This window comes from Neoarius graeffei, chromosome 26, assembly GCF_027579695.1.
Source record: "Neoarius graeffei isolate fNeoGra1 chromosome 26, fNeoGra1.pri, whole genome shotgun sequence".
NCBI classification, from domain to species: domain Eukaryota; kingdom Metazoa; phylum Chordata; class Actinopteri; order Siluriformes; family Ariidae; genus Neoarius; species Neoarius graeffei.
Genome location: NC_083594.1, coordinates 28,740,287 through 28,758,191, shown reverse-complemented (window position 1 = coordinate 28,758,191; position 17,905 = coordinate 28,740,287). Strand labels below are relative to the sequence as shown.

Below are 17,905 nucleotides of genomic sequence, written 5' to 3'. Positions count from 1 at the left end.
TGCCCACGGGAGAGCTTATGCTTTGGGAGCCCCTCCATGGCCACAGAAATCGGGGACGCCCTCCTCATTGACATCCTCAGGAGGGACATCAATGCATCATCCACTGCTGAGCTAGCAGAATGCATGGCCAATGAGGAAGACTGGTCATCCAGGCGTGAAACTCAGCTGAGGCCGCCACAGTAGTAGTAGTAATAGTAGTTGGTTGGAGCTTCTTTACCACGAATTACTGCATTAATGCGGTGTGGCATGGAAGCGATCAGCTTGTGGCACTGCTGATGTGATTTTGAAGCCCAGGTTGCTTTGATGGTGGCCTTCAGCTCGTCTGTATTTTTTTTTTGATTGGGTGTTTCTCATCTTCCTCTTGACAATACCCCAAAGATTCTCTATGGGGTTCTGGTCAGGTGAGTTGGCTGGCCAATCGAGCACTGTAATATTAAGGTTAGTAAACCATTTGGTAGTAGTTTTGGTACTGTAGTCAGGTGCCAAGTCCTGCTGGAAAAGGAAATCAGCATCTTCATAAAGCTTGTCAGCAGATGGAAGCATGAATAGCTCCAGAATCTCCTGGTAGGCAACTGTGTTGACTTTAGACTTGATAAAACACAGTGGACCAACACAAGCAGATGACATGGTAACCCAAATCATCACAAATTGTGGAAACTTCACACTGGACTTCAAACGCCTTGGATTCTGTGCCTCTCCAGTCTTTCTCCAGAGTATAAGACGCAGTACTTTCTCTCCTTAGCCCAGGTAAGATGCTTCTAACGTTTTCTCTGGGTCAGGAGTGGCTTGCTATTAGGGATGTGACAGTTGTAGCCCCTTTCTTGAGGACCTCTGTGCATGGTGGCTCTTGATGGACTGATGCTAGCCTCAGTCCACTCCTTGTGAAGTTCTCCCAAGTTCTTGAATTGACTTTGACAATCCTTTCAAGGCTGTGGTCACCCCTTTTGCTTGTGCACATTTTCGTGCCAGCCTTTTCAGCAATGGCTTACCCTCCTTGTGGAGGGTGTCAATGATTGTCTTCTGGACAACTGTCAAGTCACCAGTCTTCCTCATGATTGTGATTTGTGTGTACTAAACTAGACTGAGAGGCGCACAATATTTTTATACCATTTTACACAAACTTGAAATGCAATTCTAGTATTTTGATACTTTTGATTTTCATGAACTATAAGCCATAATCATAAAAATTTAAAGCAAAAAAGCCTTGAAATATTTCACTTTGTGTAATGAATATAGAATATATGAAAGTTTACCTTTTTTGAATTATGAAAAAAGAAATTTCATGATATTCGTGTGTGTAAAATTACATATACACACTACTACAAAAGAGACTAAAATAGTAAAAAATAAAATAATACAACGAAAACTGTAATTAAAAAGTAGAATGTGCAATGCCCCTGTGAGAACAAGTCTACCACAAACAAACCGAGTACCATTATATACTGGTTGGTTTTGTCAACACATGATGATGGCTTTGGAGGCAGTTAATGTAAAGGTGTCTGCATGTCCCTCTGTAAGAATTTTGACATGTTCAATGCCATTACCCAAGTAGTACGAGCAATAACTGTGACCCACTTGTGGGCCGTTATCTGTATTTCAAAAACAAAGTAGACCTTTGGGCACATATGACAGTGGAATGCGTTCTCTATCAGCTGTTAATGATTTGAGATGGAATATGAAACTCAATTGAAAATATGAGCATGTTGGTCTCTGTAGGATGATCACATGTTCTCTTAAAAGGACAACTATTTCGGGGTAAATCTCCGCAGTTCTAGGCCAAAGGCCACAGATCCAGCATTGGCCCTTGTTCAGGGCTTGTGCAAAGCCGTGTGCGGCTCTCAGAAAGCTATCGTCTACGGCCAGTTCGGTGTGTTCATCGTACCTCGGAGCAGCTTTGATTATAACATGCAAGGGACAATAGGACAATTATGAGCATCATTATTATATGACGGACTCAATGTGTGATTACTGACTCTTCCAAAACCCTTACCACTTCCAGCAATACACCATCTCGAGTCTATTCAAACTCCAAGTTCACAATTTACAACTATTAACTAGAGAATAAAACTCAAACCAGAAACAATAATTATAAGGTTATATAGTGATTCAAACAATTTTTATAACTACTTAGATTATAGGAGTGATTTAAAATGTTATGACTGTGTAACTGAATTGGTAAAAGCTCTTGAATCATCTTTCTTGTGGCTTGTTTACAACTCAGTGTTTTTGAGTCACTAAACCTTGAGTCCAAGTCCAGTCTTGAGTCCTTAGTGTTCAAGTCCAAGTCATTTAAAAAGGAATTAGAGTCCGAGTCGAGTCCGCTATTGGTCGAGTCTGAGAAGAAGACTCCAACCGCACCATTTGACGGTGGCTGTTTTAGCACATTAGTTTGTTCCTGAACATGATGTATGAACAGGTGAATGTGCATTCTCTTTGTTGGGGAGTGCAAAGTGTTCTGTCAGAGATGGTTGGGAGACGGATGTAAGTGCAGAAGGTGTGTTTATTAATACAAGTGAAGACAGGTGAACAATCCAGAACGGCAGGCAAAATTGTAAAACAGTGAAACAGGCAATAGGTCGAGCGAAGCACAAACAGGCTACCATAGATTAGGTAGAATCAAAAACAAGAAACAGGAAATCGGGGATCAGGAAACCAAACAAGGAAATAAGGCTAGGTGTGCTGCCTTTAGGCAGATATAAAACATTTTGGGATTTAATGTGTAATTCATGTAACAGGAAGGCAGACTTTTTATTTTGATGTCATAGTTAGAAACAGGAAGTGGGAAGTTAGTTGGAGCAAGGCAAGCTGGTGTTAACATGCTGTGGAAAGGGCTCCTGTGGAATTGCTGATTCATTTGTCCCAGCAGAAGCATCACTTATGTATTCTTTTGTTAATGTTGTTAGTTTGTTGTAATTGATAATTTTATAGTTTGTCGAATTTATGCAGTTAAAAACAGTTAAAAAGTAAATGGTGAAGGAATAGATAACGATTTTCTGGACATGTTAAATGTTAGCTAAATGTTAGCTATAGCTGAGTTTAGGCATTGCAGTTAACAGTGAACGTTAAGGTCATTAGCTTGGCTTGCCTAGTTTATGTAAGTTAACTATCTTAGCCTGTATAGAAACATGATAGAACCTAATTATTTTCCTGATTGTTTTATTTCTAGTTTCACTTTCCTGAAGTTTGTGATTTGGATTCTACATGTAAAGAATTTTTAATAAAGACTTTGCATCACGAATAAAGGAAAGTTTAGCTCACTGTCTAGCTGGGTTACCACACCTTAGTGAGGATAGTACAGTGAAAGTGTGATTCAGCCGGAGTGCAACATCGAAAGTGGCAAGAAAGAAAATCTAACCAGAAGAATGGAACAAGAAAAGAATCAGAAAGCTGAGAATGCATCAGTGTACACACACAAGTCAAGGAGCTCTAACTCCTCTTCATCCAGTGCCGCAGTCAAGGCGCGCACGGCAGCAGAGGCTGCAAAGGTACGAGCTGCGTTTGCAGAGAAAGAAGCAAGGCTTAAAGTTGAAAAGGCTGAAAAAGAGGCAGAGCTACAGCTGGGAAAGGCGAAGCTGGAAGCTGAATTAAGCTCACTTGAACAACAAAAAGGGGCAGCTGAAGCACAAGCTGAAGCATTAGAAGCAGCTGAATATCAAGAGAATTCAGTTAAGTCTGGTTCATCTTCACATGAGGTCCTCCAAGAGGAAATTGCAACACGCATAAGAGTATATTGCAGCACAAACCGAACTGCGCCGGAAAAGCGTTCCAGTGTCTCTCCCCGATCCAGCACATGATGCAGCAATGTCTGAAGAGAGTTACATTACATGGCATCCTTTGTCAGCGATAGGCCCGAACGAGGATGATGTATATGAACAGGGCGAGGCCCCCAGCAGACCACCTGGCCACAACAAGTCGTCGAATCGAAGCGCACCTCATATTGGAAATCAAACAAATTCAAATTGAGACAGCGGATGTCATGAAGTGCCAAAGAAGACGCATTTCCCTCAGGAACCAGCACTAAGCGCAATGGCGCCACCATACTTTCCTTGTAATGTCCCATCAACTTCAAGCGTGGCACTTGAAACAGAACACCTAGCACGATATCTGTCTCACCGCGATCTAGTGAGTACCAGCCTCTACCAATTCGACGACAAACCCGAAAATTACATGGCGTGGCAGTCATCATTCGATAATGCCACTGTAGGCCTGGGACTCACATGCACTGAAATCTTGGATCTGCTCATCAAGTGGCTCGGGCCAGAGTCAGTCAAACACATTAAACGTATTCGCTCTGTGCATGTAGGGCGCCCAGACGTAGCACTACAAAAGGCCTGGGAGCGCCTCCGGCAGTGTTATGCTGCGCCCGAAGTAATGGAGAAGTCACTGTTTAAACGACTGGACGAATTCCCAAAAATATCGACAAAAGATTACGGGAAACTGAGGGACCTAGGCGATCTCCTTATGGAACTGCAAGGTGCTAGAGGAGAAGGTTACCTCACAGGATTGGCATACCTGGATACAGCCAGGGGAATTGGGCCCATCGTTGAAAAACTTCCCTATGGGCTTCAGGAGAAATGGCTTGTAATTGGCTCAAGGTTTAAAGGGAAAAAAAACAACGTCTATTTCCCTCCATTTGATGTCTTTGCCGATTTTATCTGTCATGAAGGAACGATCCCAGCTTCATTCTTTCATCTGGCAACAGCAAAGCAGCTTTACACAACTTTGGGAGTAAGATATCTGTTCAGAAGACAGAGATTTTATCAGGTAAAGATCCGCCTGCAGATATACCTGAGAAAAAAGCTGAAGGGACAGAGAAAATTTGTCCCATTCACAACAAACCACACGCACTGAGGAAATGCAGAGCGTTCAGAGGAAAGACACTTGAGGAGAGGAAGAGCATTCTCAAGGACAACGGGATGTTTCAAATGCTGCATGTCTGCTAGTCATCTCGCTAAAGACTGTAAGGTAACTCTGAAGTGCACAGAGTGTGGCAGCGACCGTCATCATGCCGCCATGCACCCAGGTCCTCCACCTCAAGTTGCGAAAGGGCCTCCACCACCATCAGACAATGGCGGGGAGGAAGACGTGCTGGCTGGTGACGGCACAGTCATCAATTCTAGCTGCACACGGGTTTGTGGTCCAGGCCGAACAGTAAGATCCTGCTCAAAGATTTGTCTGGTTCGAGTATATCCCCAAGGTCAATGCGAGAAGGCAACTAACGTACGTAATTTTGGACGACCAAAGTAATCGTTCATTGGTTAGATCTGACTTCTTCGAGCTATTTAACATCAAAGGCCAGTCATTCCCTTACTTACTCAAGACCTGTGCAGGGCTGGTGGAGACGTCAGGCCGGAAGGCTGAAGGGTTTCAAGTCGAATCTCTGGATGGGCAAACCAGCCTACCACTTCCGCCTCTAATTGAGTGTAATGAAATACTCAATGATCGCTCTGAAATACCGACACCTGACGCGGCCCGCCGCCATCCACACCTTAGAAGTGGAGCGCCTTACATACCTGAGCTTGACCACAACGTGGAGATACTTATCCTGCTTGGCAGAGATCTCGTCAGAGTCCATAATGTCTGGCAGCAAGTGAGCGGACCTCCAGACGCTCCTTTCGCACAAAAATTGGAACTAGGATGGGTGCTTGTCGGGGATGTGTGTTTAGGGAGTGCACATAGACCAGTCGTGGGGACATTCAAGACCAATGTGCTGGAGAATGGCCGTCCATCTATCCTCACACCTTGCAAAGGTTCCATAAAGCTGACTCAGACCGTGTCTCATGGTGGGGAGCAGAGGAGTAAGTCCACAAAATCATCACTGGATGCCCTTGGACAAAGTGTTCAGTGAGACTGAGTATGACAATAGATCTGCCCCGTCTATTGAGGACACCATCTTCCTGGAGATCATGGACCGAGAAGTCTACAGAGACAAGTCAAACAACTGGGTTGCTCTGTTACCTTTTAGGGTCCCTCGGCAGCGTTTATCCAACAACTACGAACAAGTATACACTCGCTTCACTGCTCTGGAGAAGACGCTACGAAGGAAACAGGAGATGAAAGACCAGTTCCTGGAATTCATGAAGAAGATATTTGAGAAGAAGCACGCAGAAGTGGCTCCGCCACTAGAAGATAATGAAGAGTGTTGGTACCTGCCAACTTTCGGAGTCTACCACCCACAAAAGCCTGGGAACATTCGCGTGGTATTCGACTCTAGCGCAAAGTATTTAGGAACATCTTTTGAACGACATTCTTCTCACAAGACCGGACCTCAATAACTCACTCATGGGGGTGCTGATCCGCTTTCGGAAGGAACAGGTTGCAGTGATCGCCGATATACAGCAAATGTTCCATTGCGTCCTTGTTCGCAGCGACCATAGGAACTATCTGCGGTTCTTGTGGTATAGACCCCTTTCACTGACGTCACCCGAAACCGGAAGTAAACAGACCCTGCACCATTTTGGAAGACCAACAAACTCATGATAAGGGGATAATAACAGCAGCGGTATGTGAACCCACGAGAATAAAGTGGAGTGGCAAACGACTTAAACAAATCTGAGCTGTTTTATTTATGATTTATTGGCCCAACAGTAGACTTGAAAGAAACCTGTGTGAGACTTGGCAAAAAACTGTGGATATAATGGATAAGTCTGTGCATGATCTGCGGACACTTTGAGGTAAGCAAACGCAAGAAATTCAGATTTAAAACATGCTAAAGTGGCCCCAAGTTGATAACTGTATGAGGAGCAAGCCTCCCAGACTTCTACAATTTAATAATAATAATAATTTAGGATGGTTTGGGGCTTGTTTGCTGCTGCCAGGTTGGTTGTTGAGTAGCCTGACTTTTTTCCCCTTGCGTGTGGTATCATTGTTGACGCGAGGTTGTTTTTTGAACATGCCAATGCGGACACGATTTCCCCTGATGAGTTATGACTTCAGACGCGATGCGTGTGTGGAGGTGTGGAGTCCGCATGATATGTGTGTAAGAGAGGCTTCTCATGTGTTTGGAGATCCGCGCTCCGAGACAAGCGCAAGCACACACACCCCCAAGGGAAAAAAAGGGGCCCCCCGAAAATATCGGCATAGTTCGAACACTGAGTGTAGGCACTGGGTGTAAACAACAAATAGTTTACAATGTCTGGGTAGCAAACAGATGGCAGAATTGGTGTCAGGTCCTCCTTATGTTTCCATTCTCCCTTGCCCCGAGTCTTATCATATGGGTCAAACCCATCAATCACAGCCAGTTTCTCCACATACCATGCCCTTTCTGCAACTGGTAATGTACTCACATAACCAGAATTATCATCCATCGTGTCACTTTACTCTCGCTCGTACTTTGTTTTATATTGTGAGTGCATGTACTTGGTCTTCCAATATGGCGCCTAACAAAATCTCGCGGCGCGGTGACGTCATGTGAAAGGGGTCTATAGGGACAATGACATGTCCAAGGACATCATCGACTATAGAATGAGGGTCCACGTTTTCGGCAACAGTCCATCCCCGTCTGTGGCTATCTACGGTCTTAGGAGAGCCATCCAAGAAGGTGTGCACAGACACGGAGTGGACACTGTCCAGTTTGTGGAACGTCATTTTTACGTCGATGACTGGCTCATTAGCCTACCCACTGATGCTGATGCCATCAGCCTCCTGCATAGAACACAGGCCTCCCTCAGTGAATCAAACCTGAGGCTGCATAAGTTCGCTTCAAATAGCGATGTCGTCCTGCAAGCCTTTGCACCAGAAGACAGGGTGGTCCTGAAGGACCTTGACTTCAGTGGTGAAGCTACGCCTGTGCAAGGTAGCTTGGGACTATTGTGGGAGACCACAACAGATACGTTCACATTTGCTGTCTCACAAGAGAAGAAGGCCTTCACTCGCAGAGGAGTGTTGTCTATGGTGAACAGCATCTTTGATCCACTGGGCATGGTCGCACCAGTGACCATAGAAGGCAAAAGTTTGCTGAGGGAACTCTGTGTCGACATGTGTGACTGGGATGCACCGCTCCCAGAACAAAAGCTGAAACAATGGCAATCATGGCGAGAGTCATTGCATGATTTAAGCAAGCTGCACATTCCACGTGCATACATTGCGACATCACTTTCCAAGGCTGAGCACACAGAGCTATGTGTGTTTTCTGATGCAAGCACCAAGGCTATTGGAGTGGTGGCGTATCTGAAGACCACGCAAGCTGATGGAGAAATCCAAGTAGGATTCATCTTGGGGAAAGCTAAGCTGGTTCCACAATCGGAACCAACTATCCCTCGGCTAGAGCTGTGTGCTGCAGTATTAGCCGTAGAAGTCGCTGAACTCGTACAAGACGAGTTGGACATGAAACCCGATGCGGTCAAGTTTTACTGTGACAGCAAGGTAGTGCTGGGATATATTCATAATCAGACCAAACACTTCTATGTTTACGTTCACAACAGAGTTTGTAGAATGTCAGTTCACAACACCTGACCAGTGGTACTATGTCAGTACGGAAGACAATCCCGCAGACCATACATCGCGGGCAGTTCCTGCGTTGCAACTGGCACAGACCACATGGTTCACGGGACCGGACCGTACAAACAGAGTCCACCTGATGAAGACTCAAGGGAAGTCTTTGAACTTTTAAACCCGGAATCAGATGTGGAGATACGTCCTGAAGTGAATAGCCTTTTGACTCAGAGTCAAAACAGAGGCCTCAATGCCACGCATTTTCAGCGGTTTTCATCAATGCACACTCTCACTAGGGCGATTGCTCTGCTTGTCCATATCACCAGATCTTACAAGAACAAGTCTAGTCAGTGTAAGGGATGGCACTACCTCAACTTCCCGCGCACTCCGGATGAGTTGTCTCAAGCCAGACACATCATCGTCAGAGCAGCGCAGGAAGATGCCTATTCTAAGGAATTCACAGCACTTGAAAGTGGAAAAGCTGTAGCCAAGGACAGTTCTCTTCAGAAGCTCAGACCTGTTCATGAAGATCTGATTCGCGTTGGCGGCAGACTTAAACATGCTGACTTGAGCAGTCTAGAAAAGAATCCCATCATCTTACCCAAGAACAGTCATGTTTCCCTGCTGCTAGTGCAACAGTGTCATGAGGATGTTAAGCATCAAGGATGACACTTTACAGAAGGGGCCCTGAGAGCTGCTGGCTTTTGGGTCATAGGCGGAAAAGGGCTTATTGCTTCGGAGCTGTACAAGTGTGTTGTGTGCCGGAAGTTACGCTGCAGAACAGAGGAACAACTTGTGGCCGATTTACCTCCGGAACGGCTACACACATGCCCACCCTTCACTTATGTAGGAATGGACGTGTTCGGACCTTGGCCAGTCATCTCAAGGTGCACCCGAGGTGGACAGGCCCAAAGCAAGAGATGGGCGATGCTCTTCTGCTGCATGAGCTCCCAAGCCGTGCATATTGAGCTCATCGACTCTTTGGACACCTCCAGTTGTGTCAATGCACTTAGGCGATTCTTCGCAATAAGGGGACCTGCTAAGCAAATAAGATCAGACTGCGGAACAAACTTTGTTGCCGCTGCAAAGGAACTGGGACTCAGTCAAAACACTTCAGTCCAGCAGTTCTTGAGCCAGCGAGGATGTTCATGGGTGTTCAACCCACCTCACTCATCACACATGGGGGGCTCATGGCAACGTTTAATAGGCCTCTCAAGAAGGATCCTGGATGCGATCCTGTTACAGGAGAACGTCCAGCTTACCCATGATGTTTTAAACATCCTCATGGCAGAGGTGGTTGTAATACTCAACGCCAGACCCCTCGTTCCAGTCTCTACTGACCCAGAGTTACCCTTCGTGCTGTCCCCGCGATGATTCTCACCCAGAAGGTGGGAGTTACTCCACCACACGGGGAATTCACGGGAAAGGATCTTCTCAGCAGACAATGGAGACAGGTGCAAGTACTTGCTGACCTGTTTCTGGCGTCGCTGGCGACAGGAGTACCTTCCCACTCTGCAAACCCGACGAAAGTGGAGAGAGACACGACGGGATGTGAAGGAAGGGGACACTGTGCTCCTGAAGGACAGTCAAGTCGCACGTAATGCTTGGCCAATGGCAAGGATTACAGCAGTCGTCCCTGGTAGGGATGGCAGAGTAAGGAAGATCGAGCTGAAGACAGCGGGCAAAGAATCCAAGCTGTTTCAGAGACCGGTGTCAGAAGTAGTTCTTCTGCTGCCAGAGGACTGAACTTTAGGCCATTTATTGCTTAATAGTGACCTTTAAGGTCAGACGGGGAGTGTGCTGCCTTTAGGCAGATATAAAACATTTTGGGACTTTTATTTAATGTGTAATTCATGTAACAGGAAGGCAGACTTATATTTTGATGTCATAGAGTTAGAAGTGGGAAGTTAGTTGGAGCAAGGCAAGCTGGTGTTAACATGCTGTGGAAAGGGCTCCTGTGGAATTGCTGATTCATTTGCCCCAGCAGAAGCATCACTTGTATGTATTCTTTTGTTAATGTTGTTAGTTTGTTGTAATTGATAATTTTATAGTTTGTCGAATTCATGCAGTTAAAAAGTAAATGGTGAAGGAATAGATAAAAATGATTTTCTGGACATGTTAAATGTTAGCTAAATGTTAGCTATAGCTGAGTTTAGGCATTGCAGTTAACAGTGAACGTTAAGGTCATTAGCTTAGCTTGCCTAGTTTATGCAAGTTAACTATCTTAGCCTGTATAGAAACATGATAGAACCTAATTATTTTCCTGATTATTTTATTTTTAGTTTCATTTTCCTGAAGTTTGTGATTTGGATTCTACATGTAAAGAATTTTTAATAAAGACTTTGCATCACGAATAAAGGAAAGTTTAGCTCACTGTCTAGCTGGGTTACCACACCTTAGTGAGGATAGTACACTAGGTAATGTCTCAACAACGCAACTCAATACTTCACAAAGTGCGTGCATTTTCACAGTTTTTATAGGTTATGTTTTAATCTTGTGCAGATGCGAGTCATTTACAGCACGCACGAGAGAGAGCCCGCTTGGCTCTGTCCGGAGCATGCCTGAGAGTCTTGGCATGCGCCAAGGCACGCAGGTGTGACACTCTTGCATGAAATTAGGACAAAATTAATATCTATATAAATATCTTATGCCAAATTATTATGGCATGTTACAAAGAAAAAGGAAAAAATCCAAGTCCTCGTCTCAATGCAGTTAATGCACGAGTCCAAGTCAAGTCACGAGTCAAGTCAAGTTTATTTGTATAGCACTTTTAACAATAAACATTGTCGCAAAGCAGCTTTACAGAATTTGAACGACTTAAAATATGAGCTAATTTTATCCCTAATCTATCCCCAATGAGCAAGCCTGTGGCAACAGTGGCAAGGAAAAACTCCCCTGGATGACATGAGGAAGAAACCTTGAGAGGAACCAGACCCAAAAGGGAACTCATCCCCATCCGGGCAACAACAGACAACATGACTATAACATTAACAGTCCTAACGTAAAGTCAGCTTTGTTGATGCTGGAAACCCGAGCGCAAAACCGTTCACGACAACCGTAGTCCCAAAGTCAGCAAGTTAACTGCAGTCCTAGAGTCAGCAAGTCCTTAAAATTAGGGCATGAATCAGACTTGAGTCCGAGGCTTGAACTCGAGTACTACAAGCCTGTTACAATTTACGCTGTATAGAACAAGCATGCGTAGACTAATTGGGGAGAGGTTACGAGCACTTCACCCAGATGTCTTGTTACTTCTTTCCATCGTTGCCTGGATTGTCCTCCATATGCGTGGCACGAATCCGCTGTGGTTTTCCTTTCACTGCTGCTTCAGTGATGAGGATAATCTGATCGGGTTCTTCAGACTTTGGCTCTAGTGGTAAGTGTTGTGGTTCAGAACGGAGCGATTCAGTGATCAGAACCCACTGTCCTGATACCAAGCGGTGTCCACTGGGTCCAGGCAAGGTTCAAGCATCTACCACTTGCTTTCTTGCTGTCTGAATTGAGTCTGTAAATTGGGAACAGTACTTTTAGCAGCACATCACTAGTCAAATGGACATCAGCAGTATGCAAATAAATTGTTCCTGGTAAAGACATGGGTCGACGTGGAATGATTTCATAGGGGCTAAGCCCAGTGTCTTTGTTGTGCATCGCTCTTGTACTGCACAGCACTATAAGGAGTGCCTCTGGGCCATGAGAGCACTTCCTGATGCATTTTGGACAGTCTGTCTCTATAGTTTGATTCATTCTCTCCACCATTCCTGATGACTGAGGATGATGAGGGCAGTGGAGCTTCCATTCCATGCCTAGCATCCGACATACTACTTTAGACCGTGCCTGTGAAGTGGGTTCCTTGGTCTGAGTCCACAGTCTTTTGGAGGCCTCAGCAAGGGATGATGTCTTTTGATCAGCACTTTTTTGCAGTGTGAATGGCTGTACCCGGTCTTGTGGGGACTGCTTCCACCCACCTGGAAATATTTCCACCACAACTAGAACTTCAGAGTATCCACGTGACTTTGGTAATGTTATGTAGTCCACCTGTAAATGTCCGAATAGGCCTGGTGGGGCTGGAGTTCTCATCATAGGTGTTTTTTCATTTTCCACAATCAGTTGTTTTTTAGACAGATAACACATCGTCTGGCCACACTTTCAGCTTCTTTTCTGAATGCTGGATTCCACAATGTCATCCTGACTCTGTAGACCATTTTCTCTACTCCAATGTGGCCCAGGGAGTGTATCTGTGTGGCCAGATATGGTGGTAGGAGCAACGACTGTTGTTTCCATGATCCACTGTCATGTCTCTTTGCCCCATTTTTCATCTTTGCTACAATCATCTTGTAGCTCTTTGATATCAGCCAGAGCACGCGACTACAGCACAATCAGGTGTACGCATTGTGTTGCAAAAATGGTCAAAATTTGATTAAGCAGTTTCAAGAAGTAAAGTGATTATTTTTGCTGCCAAATATATTGGGAATGTGGTATTCTGAGGTTTTTTTTTTTTTTTCTTATTCAGACCTACATTTTAAAAAAAAAAAATGTATGGAGCCATGTATTGAGGGCCTACGGACACTACGTACTCATAATGAAGTTTTATCAATCAATAAATGCCAATGATTATATACAATATTTAGTGTAAAATAACCTTATTCATAAACTTTAAAACAGAACATGCAAAATAAATGCTTATAAATCCATATCAAAATGTCTATGTATTTCTTAGGTCTAACGTAATGAAATTACGTTCATGAACGTACGTGAAGTCACGTTCCCAGCCTATGAGTTAGTATTAAGTAAATTACTCAGCATTTAAATTAAAATTCATTTTTTAAATTACACATTTCTGGATCAAGCTGAAAGGTAAAGGTATGACTTGTAGGAAGTGCTGTAGTTCTGTACATAATACCCCATATGTGCACAAAATACATCATTCATACAGGAATTATTTAGTGATTTGATAACTTATTTACATAGCTTTATGTAGGTGGATGTGAGAAGTCAACTGCCATTGTAAATACAGAATGTATGCTTACTACTGATGTTAAATAATGGGAACAAGATCAGTGAAGCTTTGGACCTACAGACACTACAAGTAGCCTATGTTATTTTTACTAATTTTATAACAAAAAAAAATTATTTATATTGACTGAGATTTGTCAACTAGCATTGTAGACTAAAAACAGGCAGCACTACAGTGCTAATCATATGACTCAAAATTGTTAAAATTTATTCTGTTTGCTCTTATGTTAAATAATTTTCATTAATTTGACACTCATACCATTTACTGTTCCTTCGTTGTATTTGCAAATATAAAATTTGTTTACTTATTTTAAACAAAATTTGTAAATTTAATGGGAGAAATATGGGTAAATCACTGCCAAATAGGAACAAGAATGCTTTGGGCCTACAGACACTACAAACAAGAATTGTGATTTTGACTAATTTTATAACAAAAATTTATATAAATTGATCAGATTTGACAACTAGCATTGTAGACTAAAAACAGGCAGCACTACAGTGCTAATCATATGACTCAAAATGTTAAAAAGTTATTCTTTGTTTGCTCTCATGTTAAATAATTTTCATTAAATTGACACTCATACCATTACTGACCTTTTCATTATATAATCATTTGCGCATATATAAAATTGTTTTACTTATTTGTAACAAAATTGGTGAATTTTATGGGAGAAATATGGGTAAATCACTGAATAATAGGAACAAGAATGCTTGGGGCCTATGGACACTACAAACAAGTATTCAGGTTTTATCACTGTATGTATTAATCCAATTTATGTTGAGTGCTTATGTTTGATAAAAGTATCCAACAGCAAATAGCAACATACTAATAATTATCAAACATGGCATCCATTCTATGATTTTAGTACCAGGCCTATGGACACTACAGATTTTTTTAGGCAAAATTACATGGGTTCAGGATCAGGTGACAAGACCTAGTATTTGTAAGCAATCGGATAACTACTGATTCACACACAACAGAGACATCATATGCTTGCTTATAAATTACATTTTGATGATGTATCTTGCACTTTAGTCTTTTAGAGTAGTTTTTGTCAGAAAATATATAATCATGCAAAATGACGCTCGACACATGATTTTCATTTTTAAATTTTTTTTATATAATACTGTGACGCATTTACTCAATAAACATGAAAAAAATAAATGTGGTAAAAGAAAACATGAATTTTACTAATATTTGCAATTAATTTAAACATTTGTATACATTTAAAATATCAATAAATAGCAAGTGCAATATCATTGTATCAAATTTATGATAAATTTGGATCACATAATTAGTCATAACTTTGGACTCGATTGATCGATTTCCACAATTTTTTCAGGGATTTTAGATCCAACGTAGTTACATAATTTCCATTACTCTTCATGATAGACAAGCAAACTCATATGATGTAGGATACAGATACTCAGTACTAACAGTAATTGGTACACCTGATTGTGCTGTAGCCGTTGTGCTTGTAGAATCTTCACAGTTGCGGTTTCAGTTTGATTGTCTGCTGCTTTGTTAGCCCCTTCCTTGGTGGCTAATTTTGTGGCCCCGTCTGCTGGCGCATTTCTTTTTCGCTTCTTTTGTGTTTTGCCTCGTGTGCTTTGACTCTGAGGATGGACACTTCTTTAGACGGCTGCAATGCAGCTAATAGTTCTTGGACCAACTGTCCATTCTGTATTGGAGTTCCAGCAGCAGTCAAGAAACCTCCTGTTTTTCCATAATTGTCTGAACTTGTGCCACTCCAAAAGCATATCTGGAGTAACTTAGCCAGTGGGTGTTTGTGGTGCACCCACTGGCTAAGTTACATGCCTGAAAGTATAACTAACACATACAACAAAAGAAAGAGACTAAAAATAGTAGAAAATGTAATTAAATAATAGAACAAAAACTGCAATTAAAGTAGAATGTGCAATGCCACTGTGAGAATAAGTCTCTCCTCCTGGCACACAGGGGAGTCATTTATATATTATTATTGCAAAAAGGTGTTCAGTGAGGCTGAGGTTAGGGCTCTGTGAAGGCCACTTGCACACCATCCTTATCAAATCATAACTTTGTGGACCTCTGTTTGTGCATATGGCTGTTGCCGTACTGGAATATGTTTAGTTCTAGTGAAGGGGAAAGTGTCTTTTTGTATGTCGTAGCATAACATTCTTTACAGTTGTGGCAAATGTTTTGGGAAGGCCCACATATGGGGTGATTAGTTAGATGTCCACAAAGCTTGGCCATGTGTTTGGTATTTGTAATGGATATTATCTTGTGTCCACTTACCACTTTCCTGCTCTTATGATTTTATATTTTTCAGAATTTCCTAAATAGTGTGGTGGGGTTGGTTTGGTCCTGTTCCATTTCATCATGCCTAGCCATAATTACATAATTTTTATACTTAAACTGTACAAAAATTAAAGCCACATCACTTCTTAATGTGTTCTGCAGTTAGTGACCACAATGACCTTGAGAACTGTCTCCTTGTCACAAGCTTTAGTTTTAACCAGGCTGTACTATGCCTTTTGGTGGTTGAACTGAAAATTGCATATTTTCTAATACTTATGCCAGTAGTTCTGTATAAAATGGAGACAGGTGAACCATGGTTTGCCAGGTGTGTCGTGCATTTGGATCACATTTGTTTGCTTGTGGCTCTTAGCCCAGAGATGGAAGCTCCTTATGACAGTGAGGAGGAGAAGATGAGGCTGCTGGACCTTTACAGAGACATGCATGGCCGCATGCACAACACTTCACGCCCTCTTAAACTCATCTACCATGTGGCTGCACGAGAGACCCTGCTGGCCTGGGTATGATTTCACTGATGATTAACAATTACCTGAGTGCTACAATATATTGGTCTTGTCTGGTTGCTTTTATGCAGTCTCATTTAGTCCAGATGTTTTGCCTGTTCATCCCCCTATATGGGTTAATGAGCTTTAGTCCACATTGGTGAATTGACTACTCAGGAATTGGAGATTAATTTACTATAACAGCACCTCTGACAGGCTGAATTATAAACAACCATTGGGGGTTGCTTGGAAGATGAGACCTTGTCAAAATACCTGAGAACTGGCCATTATATACAGTCTTCTCCAGAAGTATTGTAATGGCAAGGCCAATGATTTTGATTTGGTTGTAAACTGAAGACATTTGGTTTTGAGATCAAAAGATGAATATCAGATAATGGATCAGAATTTCAGCTTTCATTTCCTGCTATTTACATCGAGATGTTACAACTGTAAACATGGCACCTTTGTTGGAAGACCACCTGATCTTTATACCTAAAGCAAAAGTATTTGAATAGATATTTACTTTAAGACTAACGGTTAATATTTTGGTGCATCTCTCTTGCAATAAGTAAGTGACCTGCTGATGCGACCACTGTTGCATTCTTCATGTGGGTTGCTTTTCCAGGCTTGCACTGCAGCTTCTTTCAGGAGGGTTTTTTTTTTGGGGGGGGGGGTTGGGTTCTAACTTCAGTCTCCTTCAGGATGTGAACTGCATGTTCAATTGGGTTAAGGTCTGGTAATTGCCTTGGCCGGTCTAAGACCTTCCACCCCCATGTTGCAGTGTGATTTGGGTCATGGTCTTGCTGCATGCTGACGTTCCTCCCAGTTTGATTAATTTCTCTGTAAATTGGCACAGAATGTTTCTGTAGACTTCTGAATTCATTTTGCTGTGATCCTTATGAATTGCATCATTGGTAAAGATTAGTGAGCCTGTTCCAGAAGCAGCCGTGCAAGCCCAAACCATGACAGTACCTATGACACTTGCTCATATATTTTGACTCATGAGCGTATTCATGCTTTATTCTTTCCATCACTGGTTGTGTGTTTTTTGTTATAATGCCACAGGATGTTGGAGCTGAAACTAAATAATGAATAGGCTTAAAGTGCAGACTTTCAGCTTTAATTTGAGGTTATTTACATCCAGTTTTGGTTAAAGTTTAGGAATTGCATTATCTTCGTCTATAGCAGGGGTGTCAAACCTGATCCATAAAGGGCCGTGTGGCTGCAGGTTTTCATTCCAGCCATGCAGCAGCACCCTGATTTGGCTTATTCAATCAACTGACACACCCACCCTTTAATCAAGGGTGGGTGTGGCTGCAAGTATTTGACTGTGTGAAGACAGTTCAGTTGATTGAATGAGCCAAGTCAGGTGTGCTGCTGCATGGCTGGAATGAAAACCTGCAGCCACAAGGCCCTTTATGGATCAGGTTTGACACCCCGGTCTATAGTCATGACTATCATTTTGTAAATTAATTTGCAGGTGCATTCGGTAGTAAAAGACACTTGCATTTTAACATATTTTTAGCCAAGTCTGCTGCCACCATCAGGTGAAATAGACAAAATTGTAACCTGTTGGCTAACAGGCCATCTACCATACATTCTAAGAGAGGAGCTGCAGGCCAGTTAACATTTCTCTGTAGGCTGCATTTGGCCCTGGGGTGAACTTTGGACACACCTGTAA

General features: G+C 42.6%; 1 protein-coding gene across 3 annotated transcripts in view; it reads left to right on the top strand.

Annotated features, from left to right (window-relative positions):
- LOC132874420 (vacuolar fusion protein MON1 homolog B-like) overlaps positions 1 to 17,905 on the top strand; it is a 33,132-nt gene that overhangs the window by 10,509 nt on the left and 4,718 nt on the right. For 2 of the 3 annotated variants that reach the window (XM_060910591.1, XM_060910590.1), the window contains exon 4: positions 16,095 to 16,242. The exons of the other annotated variant lie outside the window; for it this stretch is intronic. In XM_060910591.1, the coding sequence (XP_060766574.1) occupies positions 16,095 to 16,242 (148 nt within the window). The remainder of the gene's footprint in view (positions 1 to 16,094; positions 16,243 to 17,905) is intronic. 3 annotated transcript variants of the gene reach the window in all.